The sequence below is a fragment of the Miniopterus natalensis genome, chromosome 2 (assembly GCF_054644295.1).
Source record: "Miniopterus natalensis isolate mMinNat1 chromosome 2, mMinNat1.hap1, whole genome shotgun sequence".
Taxonomy (NCBI): domain Eukaryota; kingdom Metazoa; phylum Chordata; class Mammalia; order Chiroptera; family Miniopteridae; genus Miniopterus; species Miniopterus natalensis.
Genome location: NC_142082.1, coordinates 158,990,567 through 159,010,504, shown reverse-complemented (window position 1 = coordinate 159,010,504; position 19,938 = coordinate 158,990,567). Strand labels below are relative to the sequence as shown.

At 36.8% G+C, this 19,938-nt stretch overlaps 1 protein-coding gene across 1 annotated transcript in view; it reads left to right on the top strand.

Moving 5' to 3' along the window:
• Positions 1-8,391, top strand: part of SLCO1C1 (solute carrier organic anion transporter family member 1C1) — a 40,807-nt gene extending 32,416 nt beyond the window's left edge. Inside the window, exons 12-15 of the mRNA XM_016197412.2 lie at positions 1,631-1,815; positions 3,709-3,773; positions 5,846-5,963; positions 7,736-8,391. Coding sequence (XP_016052898.2) covers positions 1,631-1,815; positions 3,709-3,773; positions 5,846-5,963; positions 7,736-7,958 — 591 coding nt within the window. The 3' untranslated portion in view covers positions 7,959-8,391. The remainder of the gene's footprint in view (positions 1-1,630; positions 1,816-3,708; positions 3,774-5,845; positions 5,964-7,735) is intronic.
• The last annotated feature ends 11,547 nt before the right edge of the window (positions 8,392-19,938 follow it).

Here is a 19,938-nt window from a genome sequence, read left to right as displayed (position 1 = left end):
ATACTTACACATGCTTATCAACAATGTGAGGGTGCTTACCAAACACTGCTGCAGACACAGAGTAACATGCTGATTTTCTCTCTATTTATTGTTACCTTGACATTTTATTCAGGACAGAAAGGATTGGTCTCTAGCAACAGTGAATAAAATTACCCACCTATCTGCAATTGAGATTTCACCCTCCCTCCCTTCTCACCCTTCTTTCCTTTTTATTTTTTTCTTTCAGCCACTGCTCTCTTACTCAAACTGCTTGAACAAAAGCAGTTTCTTAACTAGAGCTTCATTTACTGAAGACAATGCACGCTGGGGACTAAGACAGGTGTTTTAAAAACCAAATTGCACTTAAACATTATGCTCCTCGAGTAAATGGGCATTGTTTTATTTGCTTTCCTCATGTGAGAACTGAGGCACTGAAATGCAAGGGATGCCTAAAACTCACATATCTAGCGAGAGACAGAGTCGAGATTCAAAAACTTTTTACCTGGCATTAAAAAATCTCCATTGCTACTCTTCTTGAAAAAGAAATGCCACCTTCATTTCACTGTTTATCTAAAAATTCACAAACTTTTCTGTGATAAAAATGACAACTTATATATACACATCCACACGTGAAATTTAGAGAAACTGATGAGGGATTATAAAAGTTGCCTCTCTGTCCAAGATTTAGTTGAGTTTTATTCATCACAATATTTTTTTCCTAGTAACCACTATAAATTAGGTCATACCCTCAAAGTTTGCCCATCTATTTAACAAATTTTTATTGAGTGCCTAAAATGAGAGCCTATTTTAGGCTCTAGATGTGCAATGATGACAAAGCAGAGAGTTTCTGCCAGGGGTTACATTCTCGTGAGAATATGTAGTTTAAATATAAATGATTATATAATATTCTGGTAGGTATCAATAAGCGCTGCGTGGATAAGAGGAGTTAGGATAAAAGGTGGAGAGATGGAGGTATTATTCTCAATGGGTGGTCATGAAAGCTCTCTAATGAAATATCTGAGCAGGACCTGAAGTGTATGCCAGCCATCTAGCCACCTAGAAGAGCTGCCCAGCAGAGAACACAGCAAGGCCATGAGGCCTGGGAAAACTCACCATGACTGAGGGTTGACAAGGACATGATGGGAACCCGTGTGTGTGGCTGGAGCAGGAGCAGAGAGGGAAAATCTTTGAGCAGTCAGTTCTAAGTGGGATCCAGGGGCTACGTCATAGACAGTACATAAGCCACTTTAAGAATTTAGGATTTTATACTAGTATAAGAAGCCATTGGAAGGTCAAGAACAGTGATGCAATCTGACTGCCATTTTAAAAGGCTCGCTTTGGTTACTATGTGGAAGACGCAGTAGATGAGTACGAGTGGGAACAAGTTGAGCATAAAGAGACCATTGTGATCATCAAGGCAAGAAATGATGATGGTGTAGACTTGGAAGTGGCAGAGAAGGAGATAAGGCACCATTCATTTGGTAGGAGTTGCTGGGAGATTTTTCTTTAGGATCAATGGTTTGTATTACAACCGTCAGCTGTTTGGATAATGAAATGTTATCTCTATAAATTTGGCTTTGAAATAAACATGTATTTTTAATTTTATTTCAATTTCACTTCAGTCATTGGACTTTTCCCTGTCTTGTTACAGATATTTCATAACTGCACCTGTGTGGGAATCGCAGCCACAATATCAGGAAATTCCTCAGGCATGGTGGGCAGATGCCAAAAAGATAATGAATGTCCCAAAATGTTTCTGTATTTCCTTGTCCTATCAGTCATCACGTCCTATACTTTATCTCTGGGTGGCATACCTGGATACATATTGCTTCTGAGGTGAACACTGATTCTCCTTCCCCAAGTTTGCTATAAGACATTCTGTAGTCATCTGGAGCAGTGGAATCGTCGTGATTTCTTACAGCTCTCTCAGGAAACGTCATGTGTCTTCTTTCCACTTTGATACTTTTCCCACATTGGGTTTTGATACCAAAATGTGGTTAAATAGAAGTTTTCCTGGTGAAAAATGTTTGCAAGCCATTGGTCTAGAATGAATGTCAGTGCCTCCAGCACTGCAGCCGCTCAGTCAATACAGTACGCTATTTCTAACGCTGGTGCTATTAACCCGGCAGGCGAAATGTGTGTTAGATTAAACAAGGTTTCACTGAATTATGGATGATAGACTTTATAAGGCTCTTTAAAGGCTCATCTAATGCCACAATGTTTTGCACTTATTACTTTGATATGTAGGTTATTTTTCTATATATTCTTACCCTTACTGGAATGTGTGTGTGCATGCATGCGCACACATGCACTGGGGGTGAGGTTAATGACTTCTAGATCAATTGAGGATCCTAACCCACAAATATGATGTTAATGACTCCATTTTTGTCTATAAAACCCTCAAAGAATTTTTAGTACTGCATATCCCTTTGCATATTTTAAATGGACATCTAAAAATTTGTTATCATAAGTTCAAATAATAACTAAGCATTGATTTCCAGTATAATATAAATATTTACATTGAAAAATATAATGATTTTAAATGCCAATCACTCTTTTAAATGTAACCAATGGGATCTAAAGATCACTGATTTGATAACAAATATAGCCTAATTTAAAATCATATGAAAATCTTTAATAGTCAAAATGTTGCAGATTTTAATATATCAAAGAATGAATATTAAGTTTTTCTAAAATGAAACTAATCAAAAGTATTGTATATATCTCTAATTTCCTGAAGTTTATATTATGGAAATTGATAAAGACAGATAAACAGAAAATAGGACCTATCATCCAGAAATCTGTTTTTTTAGAAAAGGGTTTAAGGATAAAATGAGATATTTGTATTTTCAGGTGGGAGCATGGGTTTGAAAAGATGGGAAATCATTGACTCAGTTCTCAGGCCAGGATTGCTCTTCATAGGTGGCTATTTCTTCAACATCCTCTTATACTATGTCAAGTAGTTAATGGGCCAAATGACTGATCAGGCTACTAGAGGAAGAGTTTTACTCACTACCAGTTCCTCAAATGAGCCATGCTGTGTTTTGACATCAGAAGGAGATGAATGTCCTTGGATTGAAGGAGAAAAGTTGTGGGTTTTAAACCAGAAACTAAATGAAATTATGCATATAAAGAACTTAGTACCATGGTTAATATTAATTCAGTAGTTGTTATATATCATCATTTTTATTACTATTAAAAGCCATAGACCAATCAGCTAAAGCTACCCAGTCATATTAGGATGTTCTTGTTATTTTAGATATTCTTGAACTTGGCTGGAAAATTCAGGTGCCCACTATTTAGCAAAGTGATTGTGATTGTATCAACCCAGATCAATATGGTCCTGTGCTTTTAGACAAAAACAACAAGAACTAGTTATAGGTTATTCTTTATTGTTGCCACAAATTCTTGCAATATCTTAGAAGTTTGAGAGAGTTTTTTCTGTGTTTTTGTTATTTTGCTGATTAAACATGATTTTACTTTACCAAACACCATTTGAATATGTCATGTAGGGCTGATTTACTTTTTAAAAGTGTTAACTATAAACTCCTTGATGCATTGCCTTTAATTTTGCATTATTTGCCTTTCCTATGCTAAGACACTGGTGGGATCTCCATAAATGTTACTTGAATTCTAACATTACATGTGTTAAGAAGACCGTCACTAACTTTATTATTTGCTTTAATGTAATATACATATATATTTGTAATAGTGCTTTGTTGTTTTTAGGTGCATTACGCCACAACTGAAGTCTTTTGCTTTGGGTATCTACACCTTAGCAGTAAGAGTTCTTGGTAAGTATTGTCTATGTTTTAAGTATGGTGGCTATCACAAGTGTATTTGGAATATTTTTCTGAATATTTGTACAGAATTATCAGGCATAACTAAATTATATAGGTAGCTGGGTCCCTATTCTTTTTATTTTCTTCTTTCCTTTATTTCTCCTTCCCTTGACATCTCTCTTCCTTAGTTTCAGAAATATCTATTGAATTTGTGACATTTTTTGTTTAGCAATCTCATCTCTTCCAGCATTGGTCTATTGTCAAAAAAATAAAATAAAAATCCATTGCTATTATAGAAGGGCCCTCTAAGAGAAAAGCAGAAATAAGAGAAATAAGAGAAAAGCTAAAGCCTAAATATCATGTTTTCCATTATTGAAATGGAAGGAACTCTTTTCAGCTACTCTCAGTGCTAGAATGTTTCATTTTGGTAGAAAGGTCAGATTATTCAATCAGAGTGGTATGGTTTTGAGTTGATGAGTTTTTTAATGTAATTGGAATTTTTTTTGACTACCAGACTTTTCAATATGCATTAATTAAAACCCATAGGAGATAGCATGAATGAGTCAGGTAAATTTTATGTCCTTAGTAAGTGTATATTCTAAAGAAGAAAGTGAAGCAAGCCTAAGTGTTTCTCTTTAATTTAACAGAAGAGAATTACTAGGGAGAAAAACAAACTCAGAGCTTTACAATATCTGTTTCTTGGTTTACATAGATCTTGACATTAAATGGGTATGGTATATGAAGATAAAAGATAATCTTGAAAAAAAATGGGGAAACAATCCCCCTCTTCACCTCTGATAACCACAAGTCTGAGCTCTTTTTCTATGAGTTTGGGGATTTGGGGGGGAGGGTTGTTGTTTTTATATTCCACTTGTGGGATCATACAGTATTTGTCTTCCTCTGCCTAATCTGACTTAATATCTCTTAGCATGAATATGAATTTCTGATAAGATTAGAGAGTTATTATGAAATGTGTTGAATGGCATAGAGGTATGCTTGAAATGTCATCAGTTAGAGATGCATACTGAAATACACATAACGGAACTGACAGGATGTCTGAGACTTCTCTTAAAATATATATTTTTAAAAAGTTTCGGGGCATAGCCCGGTCAGACATGGCTCAGCAGTTGAGCATTGACCTAGGATCCAGGCGATCGGGGTTTGATTCCTGGTCAGGGCCCATGCCTGGGTTGTGGGCTCCATCCCCAGTCGGGGTCTTGCAGGAGGCAGCTGATCAGTGACTCTCTCATCATTGATGTTTCTCTCTCTCTCTCTCCCTGTCCTTTCCTCTCTCTGAAATCAATAAAGACATATTTTTAAAAAAAAGTTTTGAGGGTTAGGGGAGGTATGGGTCTGGAGATAGATGTCACAAAAGTGATAAAATATTAATCACTGTTAGAGTTAATGGTGGCACAGGAGAGTTCATTATATCATCCTCTCTAATTTTGTGAATGTTTGAAAATTTGCTGCTATGAAAATTTTAAAACATATACAGAAATTTGCAAGCATTTGGATTTTTTTTTTAACCTTTCTTCACATTATTAAGAGCAATTGAAGTTAGGTATCATCTAAGTGTTTTTAAGTGGTAGAGAACCTATTAAATTGGACAATACGTATGAAGAGAGAAATTTTATTTAAGACACTAAGTAATCCAAACTGACTGTTAAATATGTTTAATTAATTGCTCTTCTTGTTCGTGGGATTTTATGCATAATAGAATCAGTTCTTTCTTGAATCTAGAGTCCTTATCTTCCTGGTACAGAGAGAGGGAGACACCATTACAAATGAAGTTTTCCTTATAAATGTAAATTTCCCTTAAAAAAAAAAAAGAGAGAGAAAGAAACTTATGCTCTGTCTTCAGAGTTTCTCATATATCTTCTGTTTCTCAAAATAACCAGCTGAAAATAATCTTTATACCAGAGGCATGTTGGGGGTGGCATGTTTGGTCGCCTACAGATGCCCTGGTATCTCCAAAGCAATAATTTTTTGGGCTGAAAGTAAGTCACTCCAGATAATCATTCATTTTAGGATAATAAAAAAGATGTGCATATATTTTTAGTAGCAATTATTTGTTTTTCTCACAGCAGGCATCCCAGCTCCCATATATTTTGGAGTTTTGATTGACACTTCATGCCTCAAATGGGGACTTAAAAGATGTGGAAGTAGAGGCTCCTGCAGATTATATGATTCGAATGCATTTAGGTACTGTATCAAACTCACTCCCACATCTCACGGCTATCACCCCCCAGGTTTGCACAGAGCGATTGGCACTAATAATTCCTCATGTAGTCTCACTGCTTGTAAGAAAATGGATAGTCTAATCAAGGCGCATGTTCTGTTTTATAGAATAATTATATTATCAGTTAATTATTTGGATATACTTTTAATTTTCCCTATTCCTAATCTTAACTTGCATTTTTAATGAGTAATCATTTAAAAAACAAAAATGACATAAGATTCCAGAATAGAGTTCTGAAAGTTTATGTACACAAATGAGTAATTCCCTGAAACTCAGAAGCATTTAAATTTAGGTCACATTTTGGGTTTATTTCTATTCTTTTTCAAACTGAGCCAAACTGTCCCATTTACGTCAGCTATCATCCCCCTGGGTAAGAGTTGGATCTGGCTCTAAATCTGTCCGGCTTTTATTGCCAAACTGATGTTCAATTATTCTAGTACTTGAAATGCATAAAAGTAAAAGGTTTTCTCTGTGAGTGTGAGTGTGTATGGGGCTGAGGGGCATGGCTTTTTCACTATGGCATCATTTAGTCCAGTTCATCAAACATTTAGTCCCCTTATTGCTTAAAGCAATGCTTCAATGGCTTGAAAGCAAGAGGGATTATTTTATTTTTTTTTTAGATTTACAATGTTAGCATTTTCTAAAGAAAGAAACCTGGTGCTGAGCCATGGAAGTTGGAAGTTGGATGTGAACTGAGCCAATTCTCTTAAATAAGTACATTTGGTTTAATAAGCTTTGATGTTATGTGAGAATTTACTTTGGTCTTTGAAAGGGACCTGATCTGCGAGCAGGACTCAGCTTTACTCACATTTGCTAAGGCCATAATCACTTCAGTGTAAAGACAGTAACTCCGTCAGCCACTGGGAGGGCGTGGGCCGAGTGGGTCGTTCAGTCTGGCCTCCGTACCTTCCTGTCTTATGACACGATGCACAACTAAAGGCGTCTCAGGGAAGAAACTGACTTAAACCTCTGGTTTGTTCTTAAGTCATGCTGTTCTACTGAGATCCCCGACTTCCCACGTAACATTGCTTCTTGCAGTTTTTCTGTAGAAGTGAATTTGGGCAAGGTTCAAGGGTAACCACATGATTTATTATTCTAACCTACACACTTTTGAGAGTGAAAGGGGCACTATTAAAAATGCCTTTGCCGAGCCAGTGTTGCTCGGTGGTTGAGCACTGACCCATGAACCAAGAGACCCCCGGGTCTATTCCCAGTCAGGGCACATGCCCAGGTTGCTGGCTCAGTCCCCAGGAGGGGGCGTGCAGGAGGCAGCAGATCAGTGGCTCTCTCTCATCACTGATGTTTCTATCTCTCCCTCCCTCTCCCTTCCTCTCTCTCTAAAAAATCAATAAAAACATATTTAAAAAATTGCCCTGGGACAACACTGGCATCAACTGGCACTGTTCTTGGCAAATAGGGATATGGTCACCTGGTCTAAGGGAACAATTTACAGAAGGATGAAAATGATTTGTAATTAGTAGTGACTGAAAATGATGATACTACTAGAAATTACTTGATGTAAGCATACTGCCTTCAATAGTCTGAAGTGTTCAAAGAAAGGCCATTTATAGCCACTAAACCCGCATTCTTGAAGGAACTATCCTCATGGTAGTTATATTGATATTGATGTATTTTATTGGTATTGATATTTATTGGATGATATTATTACTGTCCTTTCATATTTTATTTAAAGTTGAATAGTTACAGTAAGTAAGACTGAGATTCTCTCTTCTAGACACATATATCTGGGACTAACTATGCTGCTGGGAATATTGTCCATTTTCCTAAATATTGCAGTACTTTTGACATTAAAGAAAAATTACATATCAAAACACAGAAGCCTTAAAACCAAGAGAGAAATAACAACGGTAACTACAAGAATCAGAAAGGACAACTGTACCACAAGCGATCAGTTACTACAGCCCAGCTGCCGGCCAGGCAAGGAAACACGGCTTTAGAAAAACGACACCTTGAGCCATCTTTTCTATTTTCCGGAAATTCTGCAAACACGTTTTAATCAATGTGGACATTCTCTAACCTTTCTAAAAATTTTTACTTTGTTTCTGATCCTACATATTAGATAATGCATCTGAGAATGAACATAATTAATCATATTACAGAAAATATAGATGATAAAGTTAAACTTTTTAACTTACATACAAATCCCTTAATATTATTTACTTATTCTGCTTAATTTTACCTTGTGCCCATTGACATATTAGCTAAATTCCTAGTAGAACAATTGTCCCTGTAGTCGAATAGCTATGTGTAAAGTAATTTTGAAGCTGAGATACTTGTCTAGGATAACAGAATACTGTTAAAAATTTGAACTACATCTTGGCCTCCTTCAGATATCACCTTAATGATGGCGTTGGGGTGGGTCCAGACATGTAGAGGAATTTTTCATTTTAAGCTTCTCCTTTCTTTTGGAATATAATAATTGATATAGAAATGTACAGAGGCAAGTGATCTTGGGGGATTCGAACTTTGGAGTATTAGCTCTTCCACCATTCATTACATGTGCCTTATATGTGACATTTTAAGTGACCATGGTTGTCAAGTAATAAAATTAATATGAATATGCTTTATTGTCCTTCTATCAATTCAATGAATTAAATAAGAATGTTAAATACAATACTACCCATATCTTAATGTATGTGGCTCCAGACACATGATGTCATCCTAACACATATTTGCAAGTTGAATTCCTGAGGGTGTACCGTAAACGTAGGTGTTATAATAGGAATGCAGAGTGATGGTCCCTTTCGGTGCTCTCCCTGGCACCCATCACAGGACCTACGGGCTTCTGGGCAGAGGGCCGCTGCTGGCACTGCCTGCCAGAGAGCTCTCTGTTTCTCTGCAACTGCAGAAGTTAAGCCAAGCCTTTCCTCTTCGCTGGCTTCCCGGGGCTTCTCTGACCAGATGGAGTAGGTACGGGGGTCCACCACCTTTCATCTGCAACCCTCTTCTGCCCTGTTTGTCTTCCTCCATCCCTGCTGCACGAGAGGGGCCTGGCCCTCCCAAGAAACAGGCTTAAGGTGGAGCCCACCCCCGTGCAGCCTTGGAATTGTACAATTCTAAGCGGTCTTTAGGACAAACAGAACAATAAACAAGGAGTCTTTTTGAGGTGTGTCATGGAGCTGAAATCCAACAGAAAGGTCCGGCTCAAAAACACAGTAGCCTTACTCACACCCTGGGAGAATCAAATAATGCACAAAATGGTTTGTGGTCTCTTAATTTTTCCTTTATATACCCGCCCTGGAAAGATGAATGGAAAAAACTGGAGATGGAAAGTTTGGGGATGGAGAGAAAACTTTCCTTTAAATATATATTAATTTTGTCATTTTGTTTTAATTAGTGATGCAAGGTTCTTGCATTTTACTATTTTTCACGTTTCACTATTTTTTAAGATGAAAATAGACTTATGTTTTGTTTCCAGCAGGCCTGCTTCAGCCCTGCTGCTGCCCTAGTAAGTTGGAAGCAGGAATCCTTTTTGTCATCTGAATATCAATCTTACCCATAGCAAATATTTACTGAATGGGTGAGTGAGGCCACTTGTCAAGAGTTTTCTTTGTAGAGGTGCAATTAAAATTCAAGTTCCTCATCCTGTCTCCCACATCCTCTTTATTTTTCAAAGCTTTTTGTAGCCATATCCTGAAAAATAACTACTTTGCAAGTAAATTTCTAAACAGAATCCTATCCAATTTACTCCTGAATGACTTAAAAAAATAAAAATTGGCATAAAGGATGATTAAATGATTTTTTTTTCATAAAAGCACTGAATGTCAATGAAAAGAAGGCATATTTTATGTATGACCATTAATTCAACAGCAGACATATATACTACACTCAGTTGTATGGCATAAAAGGGCATCACTTAGTGGGGAATTGAATTTACTAAAAGGAACCTTGATATTTTAGATGAGTAAATTCATCTGACAGAAGCAAGCAGGCTTATTATGCCTCAGAAAGCACATGATTTTTTTTTTTAACAAACCAAGCCCCATTTCAGAGGTCAAAAATATTCCCTCAGCCCCAGAGCCAAACATTAGAGGTCAGGCCTTGACTGACATGTGGGATCCCACAATTGCGCCACGTTCAATGGGCCACTTTATTTTCTTATTCTACGGCCATGGCCCCTAGAGTTGACTAGCACCTCGAATGAACATCGGATTCACTATAACCTTCAGACAAATAACGCCCCAGCAATATCATTTTATAAATGGAGTGATTTAAATTGGGCTAAATGATTTGCCCAAGGTGGAGGCAGTCACACTAATGCTGGGTTCTTCCATTACATCATTATGCCTCTAAAGCAGGTAATAAAAACAAATCATCTGAAACCTCTAAAAACAGCTGGAGGAACATTTGTGACCATCAGCATTTAAAAAAATCTCCACTTAAATATTACATATTTATGCACTCATACATAAAGGGAGATTGAAAGAATAAATTGACTCTAACATATTCTTGGGAATAATAATTGCTTTTATACATTTTATAGCAACTATTAAATGTAACAATATTAAGCACTTTCCTTATGTGCACTGAGTGCATTAGACGCATTATCTCAATTTCAAAGATCAAAAGAGCCTTATGTGTTAGGTATAATTACTGATATTTTCAGAGGAAGAAACTGTGGCTTAGAGAGTTTTTAGTCAGCAAGTTCTAGTTGGTAGAGCCAAGACTTAAACTGAGGTTTATCAGATCCAAACTGCCACATTATGCCTATGCTAATCTATGTCCAAATTTGCTTTCTTCCTCTAACTCTAAGTGGTAATTTCGTACATGTACATTAGAAAAGTTTTAGCATACTAAACCATACCCATGTTTTTTTAAAAATCAATGGTACAGTGAGAAGTAACAGTCCTTCACCCCACCTTCACTCTATTCCTCAAAAACAACTACTTCTAAGCAGTTTGGTTTGTTAGATTTTCTCATGGTTACTTCCATATCTTTAAATAATTGCACATACTATTTTCTTGATTTATTAACATTGGGCACTAATGACTGGCTACTCTGATAGCTTATGACTAATGTCACTCATCTTCTCTCATTCTTCTTGTTATCTGCACATAGTGAGGTCATTAGTATGGGTCCCTCAGATGTTACCTCAATACCGCCAATACATTCAATAAAATAAAAAGAAGTACCAACTTTGAACAAGAGAGATCAAATACTAACCTTACACAGAGACTCCAATCACCTCCCAAGAAACACCAAGAGAGTTAGCTGAGCAAACCAAACCAGACTTTTGTACAGAAGGCTAGTTACAATATAAACGTGAAACAACTAACTGCTTAGCTAAGCCTGTTACACAAAAAATAGAACCAAAGATCCTAAATAACCTTTTTAGAAAATTAAATAGAATAAAACATTCTAAATTATAATAACAACACAACTATGGAGGACTAGAAGTAAACTAAGAAATACCTGGTATACACATATTTTAAAAAAACTATAACATTTTACTGATGAATACAAACCATCTTCCTGATGAGAAGACTCAATATTATAAGAATGTCAGTTTTCAAAGTTGATATGGTTTCTGTCATTTTTCTTGTGTGTTATAAAAACCAATGATATTTATGTGTCATATATCTATAGTTAGAATCCACTTGTGACATTCTGCTATTCAAAATCACCCAGCACCTCCCTACATTTTCAGGAAACCTCAGAATCCTTGATAAAGTGCGACCTTTCAGGCTGGTCCCTGGCAGCCTCCTCAGCTCCATCTCCCACAACAGCCCTAACTCAAATTCCTCACCCGGATCCTCTGGCCAGGTTATAACGTGCAGTTTCCTAACGGTGCTGTTGGTACCTGCTACTCTCTCTGCCTTGAAAACACTTTTCCTATTTCCTTCTTTCACCTTTTGATGCAGCTCAGGGCTTCTTACACTTTCTTGTGTCTATGAATTGCCTGGGGACTTGGTTTAAAATGCAGATGTGATTCAGTAGTTCTGAGGAGAGGCCTGAGATCCTGCATTTCTAATTAGCTCCACAGAGTAGTAGCATATCCTTAGCAAGGGCCGGACTAACTACTGCTCCTTTTTGACGGTCTAGTTCAGCCACATCTAGCCAGCTCTCTCTGGATCTCACCCTCCCAGCACCCCTATAGTACTAGGTGCTGTGCTAGTGGAGACTTTGATGGTAGACACACTCTTTTATCGGTTTATACTATCTTGTACATTATCTCGCACACACAAAAAACTCAGTATTGAATAAGTGAATGAACTGGTGATATGGGAAAAATAAACTTTGTTTAGGAGTTAGAATACAATGTTTAAAAAGTCACACCTGACATAATTCTCCCTGAAATTTCTATATTTTTTATTGAATTCACATCAGAAAGAATTTGACAAGAATGGAATGGAATGGAATGGAATGGAATGGAATGGAATGGAATGGAATGGAATGGAATGGAATGGAATGGAATGGAATGGAATGGAAATAGGTTAAGTGCTCTAAAGTTTTTCTTGATCATTAGAAATTATGAAATACTAAAAAACACAACCAATAATGCAGAATGGTTTTCTATTACCTAAGTAGCTAAGATATTTGGTGCACTCTACAAATCACTCTTTTCCCAGAAGAACTCAGCTTCATTTTAGATATGTATTTTATCTTGCAGCATTTCTCGATAATCCTTTACTTTTTAATATTTCTTAGAGTCTATAAAGCATTTTAGCATATACATTTTCCTCTTAATTCTACATAACCTAAGAGATCAATAATGTTTTTCTGATTATCCATGAAAAACCTGAGACCATAAAAGGATTATGAGTTTTCCTGACTTGCTAAGGTCATCGAATCAGGTATTAACAGAGCAGGAGCTTAAACCCACATCTTCTGTTGCCTTAGTCCAGTGCTCATTCACCTTATCTGGTTGAAAGTTTTTCAAAGCTCTAACCTAGCAGAGATGGTGATATAATACAAGGTATCATATCCACAATATGCAGTTTTGATTTTGATAAAAATTACTTTTTTGTCTCTGTTCCACAATTTTTGCCTCTATTTAAACAACAAATTTAATTTGTGTATGTTATTGTTTTCTTTTCTCCTTTTTTCTTTCTGGCCTAGATTTCAGGGCTGACTAAAATTATTGACTTGTGGGAAAAAAAGTTCAATAACTCATACCTTGCAAAGAACTTCCATAATGATAGTTAGTAGAGCTAACTAATGAACAGAAAGCACCTACTACCACAGTGATCAGAGCATCAGCACTGCAGGAGATCTCAGAATTTGTTAGTTAACAGATTAGAGGATTGGGCCACAGAAGTAAAAAGTTTCATAGTCCAGGAAAACAAATTACTTGCTAGTTACACTGAGATTGCTAGCTGGGCACCCTGACTTCTGAGCCTGTGATCTCTCCACTGAGACCTGTCATTGACCACACCAAGTTGAAAATCAAGACCTGTGGAGTTCAACGTGGACTAACCTGGGATGAAAACTGGCCTGAAGAACCCCAATAACTTTTAAAATAAAGCACTCCAATGCTCACATGATATAGCACATAATTTTTGGAATTATATGTATTTAATGTTACCGTGGCCTTACCAGGCCTTGCCTAATCTGAGCACAGCTACCTCTCAGATCTCATCTCCTCCCACTCCTCCTACACTCACTCAGCTCCACTCCAGCCTCCTCTCTGTTTCCCCAACACATCAAGCAGCCCCTATACAAAGTCGTTGCACTTCCTGAGTCCTCCGTTTGCAACATTTTGCACCCTAGGACTTGATCCCTCACTCCCCCTTTGTTCAAACATCAGCCTTTTGAAGACTTTTCCTTTTCTGACAACCCATCTGAAAGAGCATGTGCTGTCCCTTTCTATCCCATTAACTTTATTTATTTTTCTCAGTGGCAGTTATCATCTTCTTAATATATATCTTCTTGCTAATTTATTTATTGTCCTCAGCTTCTACAGTGTGTCAGAGAATTCCCCACTCTAATGAACCTGGAACAGAGTAGGTACCCAAAGACTGATTAAAATACCCCAGATTTGAGAGAGGCAGGACAGCTCAGTAAAAATCTGGAGGTGTAGAAGTCTTCTTCTCTATTAAAAAAGAATTAATTTGCCCCTTAAAAAAAGTGTACATGCATGTCACATACTGAAAGCTAACAAACTTTTTACCTAAAGTTTTACATGAGTGACTCTTTACAGAAAGGCTTTATTAAGGTATTATTTACAACTAATTGGACTTTACCACCAAGGTTACTCAGGTGCATCTACACATAAGAACCTTTAATAAATTGAATTTTTGAACATTCAGCCTCCAACATCAGTAAACCTCCATCTTAGGTTTTATGGTGCTTTAGGCCAGGTCTGGCTTGGATTAAGTCCATGTTTTAAAAATCCAGGCATTGATTTATTTCATGCCTAAGACCAATGTGATTGGAACACACTCCATGCTTCATAAACAAAATACTTTGGTGGTGAAAGATTCCAATTCCAAGACAGAAAAGTATTCAAGAGGCTGACAAGTGCATCTGTTTTGCCTGATTCAGAAACACATGTTAAAAAACAACACCACCAACAACCACAGAGCCTGGCCAGAACCCTGGCCACTTCGAAAGTGTATAGTTTTCTGTAATTCTGCTTGTGATGACTGCTTGTGACTGTGAGATTTTAAATGGAGCCTGTGCCATTCTCAGTCTGGGCCTGGATTCCATGGGAGTTCACAAAGTGTCACAGCTGTGCTGGAACGTCACCTGCACTCATGCCCACTTTACCACATCTGAGGGAATCCAGCCACTCTCACGGCAGGGGCTCCCTGGTTCTTTGCTTTCATCAAAACATTCCATAGTCTCTAGGGATTTCCCAGACAGCCTGGGATACCAGATGCTGCTACTGTGCCCCTGCAAGCCTGCATTCTTCCTTCTACCTGATATTTCCATACCTGTCTTCTTCCAACTTCTAGGCTCAAGAAGAGAGATGAGGGATGGGGAAGGCAGTTCCCACCTGTCTTTTTTCCTGTTGCTGCTATACACAGTGTCACAACCTTGACAGCTTAACAAAGCACAAATGTATTATCTTACTCTGGAGGGCACAGTGTGAAATCAGTTTCACTAGGGTAATGTCAAGGAGTCATCAGGGTTGGTTGCTTCTCTGGAAGCCCTGAGAGGAGAATCTGTTTCCTCCCTTTTGTCAGCTTCTAGTGACCTCTTGTATTCCTTGGCTTGTGGCCACTTCTTCCTGGTTCAAAGTGTATAGCTCCAATCTCTGCTCCTGTCATCACATCGCCTTCTCTTCTGACTATAGTCAAATCATTTCTACCTTCTTCTTATAGGACACCCCTGCTACATGTAGGACCCATCCAGATGCTTCTGGAAAATTTCTCCATTTTAAGATTCTTAATCACATTTGCAAAGCCCCTTTTGCCATATCATGTAACATTCACAGGTTCTAGGAATTAGGACATGGGTATCTTTGGGGCCATTATTCAGCCTCCCACATCATTGCTCTCCACTACCCTTCAACTTCCTTTTATATGTTACCTAAATTTGATAATGGGCACTGCTGAAGTCCCAAATCCTGAGAAGAGACACCATTTAAACTTCTATTTAATCACTCACCATTTTATTCAACAAATATTCAATGGGTACCCACTAGGCCACCAGAACTGTGTTGACCGTTGAAGCAAACATTATAAATATATCTCTGCTCTCATGGAACTTACCTGGTCACATCATCCCATTACTCCTTTCCCTGTGGATTTGCCCTTCCAAGTCCAGTCCTGCCTTCCTGACCCTAAGCCAAGTAGTGCTGTCTTTCTGGGAGAATGGGGCAAGAACAGAATTCATTTTTACCATGTAACATGAATTCTTAATTTATTAACATAAAAACCTACTCAGAGGATGATTTATTCTTTAGTTACTACGTTTACTTTACCTAAGCTGAAGTTGCATGGAAAAATATTGTAATGTCCTAGGCATGGGTTAAATTTGTGAAGGCTTCTAATCTCCTTTGTATAGGGATTAGTAACCATATAAATATTGCCCAAGAAATAGCTGATTGCTGGAGAGTGAAGGTGCTTTTACTGCAAAGTATACTAAATGACTACTCAGAATTGTGAACTGTTTATAGAATCCATCTGCACAGAAAGGAGTCTGCTTCCACCTACTGGCTGGAGAATTTCACAATCCTCAGTCCTACACAGGTAATTTCTACTTGGATTTTTTGCATTTGTTTCTGATTTATAGCCATAATGTCAGCTCCTGTCCACTTAGACCTTCTTTACTTCAAAACCTACCACTCCTTCTAGTCTTTGCTTCTGGAGTGATTGATTAAACTAGCCAGTATGTTGTGTTACAAACATTGTTAGGCAGCTACAGATATCCAAGAGGACATCTGAACTCATGAAGGAGTCTTACTACACTTAGAGAAGCCTGAGGGAAATGGGCAAGACAATCCAAGGAGGTAAGGGGAATGTCAGCAGACACTTGATTAGCAAGAGCTGAGGACAGAATTCTGTGGCTCCCAAGGCAATTTGGGGGATCATGACTGGCCTTCGTTATGTTGTATGAGAACAAACAACTTGAGAATTCTCTAGGAAAGTCACAATTTCCAGGAAAAAATTATTTTGTGGTCTGTAGTGTTAAGAATGTATCAGAAAATAGGGCTAATTAAGATTATGTTACAGAAAACCAAATGTGGTGCTATTCAAGAGGACATACACTTTTCCCTTTGAGGATGAAAATCTTATTCTGAATTTGAGCCAAAAAGAACTAGAAAGAACAAGGAAAGACTATGTGTAATATGAAATATATTAGCAAACTTTGTCATAAGTTCCTATAGAATTAGCATGAATATGATCTATAATCAAATAAATATGAAATGAAACAATAGTGAGTTTCCATTTTGCAACTAATTGTCCAAGATTGAAAAAAATATGGCTGATTGATATGAATTGAGAGGTGCCATATATATATATCTCAAGGGACTGTTATTGATAGAATCTTAAATTCAAAAGTGAGTTTTGAAAAGCTTACACTCTTTGAATCAGTAATTTTCGCTCTAGGGTAGTATACTACAGTAATAGTCATAGATGTGCTCAAACGTTTGTATTAAAAAGATGTTCATTGCAGTATTGTTTATAATTTTCAAAAGTCTATTATAACACTTAGCAGGTGTTGAATGATTATAATGTTTTTGACATTGTGCTTGATCCTCGATCCTGAGAGATAGCAGAAAATGAAGGAGATAGAAAATAAAAAAGCGGAAAAGAAAAATAATGTAAGAAAATAGAAGTAATGGAGCATTACTTGGCTATCCCCTCTCTTTCCTAACAGCCTAATGAGTTGGTATTTCAAACTTTGGAAAGAAATTAAAGGTAAAAGCCTTACAAATGGTTTAGATGAAATTTTGTGACACTCTTGGAAAAAGCCCATTCTTCTTCTACTCCACCTCAACCACATATTTAAATCCCAAAGTTATGCTGTCCAGTAAGGTAGACACTAGCTACATGTTGCTACTTAAATCTAAATAAAATAAAAAATTTAATTCTTTGGTCATACTAACCACACTTGAAATCCTTAATAGCCTCATGTAACTAGTTGCTATGACATTTGAGAATGCAGTTATAGAACATTTTACCACCACAGAAAGTGGTGCTTTTGCACAGCACTACCTTGGAGACTCAACAGAGACAAATGTAAGTAGAATTTCTGTGCCTTGTTGAGCAGCGGGAAGAATATTCTCCTCCATTCTACTTTAAATATTCTCACCCCATCCTTGAGTCTTTTTTTTTTTTTTTTTTTTTTTTTGGTATTTCTCATTACCTGGAACTGCTCCAAAATAATAACTTCAGATTTCCACTTTTTTCCTTCAGCTCATTACTTTCAGTATACCTGTCCTCCTAATTTACTGAATCTTCAACATACTGGCCCTTTGATTTTCTTTCTATCCATTAACACATAGATTTCCAATAAAAATAAAAAATAAGGATTATATAGGTATCCTGCTAGATACTCTGTATTGCCTTAAAGAATTTCTAGTCATAATTTGCTAAGTGATTTAATGATGAGTAAATTAATATTTTTATCAAATGCCTTGTCTGCATCTTTTGAGATGATTATATAAGTTTAAGATTTTTTTTTTCTTTTTATGCTACGGATGGAATGAATTACCTTAATTGACTTTTGATTCTTAAGTCATTCCTTAATTATAAGAAATACCCTCAGAAAACTGGAAGTAGAAGGGAACTTCTTCAACCCACATCTACAAAAACCTACAGCTAGCATCATTATTTAACCGTGAAAGACTGAAAACATTCTCCTCTAAGATCACGAACAAGGAAAGGATGGATGCCTGCTTTCATCACTTCTATTTTGGGATATGATAGTCCAGAGAGGACACTGGAGGCTCTAGACAGTACAATACAGCAGGGGTGAGGGAAAGGCATTCAAACTGCAAAGAAAGAAGTGCAACTTTATTTGCACGCAACATGGTAATATACACATTACCTTACATTAAAAGTCTTAAAAAATGTATTTTTTAATATCCACTAAAACTACTAAGTGAGCTTAATAAGGTTGCAAGATATAAGTTCAATATACAAAAATTAATTTTATTTCTATATATTAGTATTAGTCAGAAATTAAAAATAATATAATTTATAATAGTATAAAATGTGAAGTGCTTAACACATTTACAAAAGATGTGAAAGACTTGTACACTGAAAACTACAAAACTCTGCTGAAAGGTAAAGAAGACTTAAAGGAGAGATATACCATGTTTATGGATTGTATGACTCAATATTGATAAGATGCTAATTATACCAACCTAGTCTACAAGTCACTGCAATCCTGATCTAAATTCCAGCAGAGTTTTTTCAGAAATTAACAAGAAGATTCAAAAATTTATATGGAAGTGTCAAGGACCTCAAATAGCCACAACATTCTTGAAAAAGAAGAACAAAGTAGGAAGACTTACACTATCTGATTTCAAGAATTAATATGAAGCTATAGTAATCGAATACTATGGTATTGATGCAAAGATGGACATATTGATCAATGGGAAGCAGATAAATGGTTGGGTCTAGGGTGGGTAGTGGGAGAGAGGGGCAGGAGAAAATTTTGGGGGTAACATGTTTATAATTTTTGTCTCATTGATGATCACATATGTCAGAACTCATTAATTGTACACTTTATGTATATGTAGTTTACTGTGTATTCATTTTTCTTCAATAAAGCTGTTAATATTTTTCAAAACATTATCTGTTTACATATCCTTTGTAAAGCCTTCTTATTTCTCTAAGAGAATACATATCCCAGATTGAAGACCACTGGGCCAGAGCATTAAAAAATAAGATAGGAAAACAGATATTAGATCTCCTTCTGAGTACCAGACACCTTCAGGATTTATACACTTGGCAATGGAGAGTTTTTGAAGGCATGGTTGATTCATTCACCTAGAATAATTGTTCAATACATACAATTTACTTAGCACTGTATTAAACTCTGACTTAACGAAAGAAATCAAGTCCCTGCCCTTTTGCTGTTCATGTTTTAGTGGGGGGAAAACAATATACAAACATATTTTATAAAATCCTGTTGTTTTAAGAAACACAGAGTGGTGCAATGTAGGGCAAGGGATAGAGAATTACAGATGTTACACTTTTTTAAAAAAATTTATCTTTATTGTTGAGAGTATTACAGGTGTCCCATTTTTTCCCCCCAATTGACCCCCTCCACTTTGCTCCCACCCCCTCCCCAGGTCTTTGCCCCATTATTAACTGTGTCCATGGGTTATGCATATATGCATATAACTTCTTTGGTTAATCTCTTCCCACCCTCCAACCCCCTTCCCTCTTTCCTCTGAAACATGATCGTCTGTTGGATGTGTCAGTGTCTCTGGATCTATTTAGTTCATCAGATTCTTTTGTTCATTAGCTTTTTCTTAAAGAACACCCTTCAACTTTTCCTGTAGTGCTGGTCGGG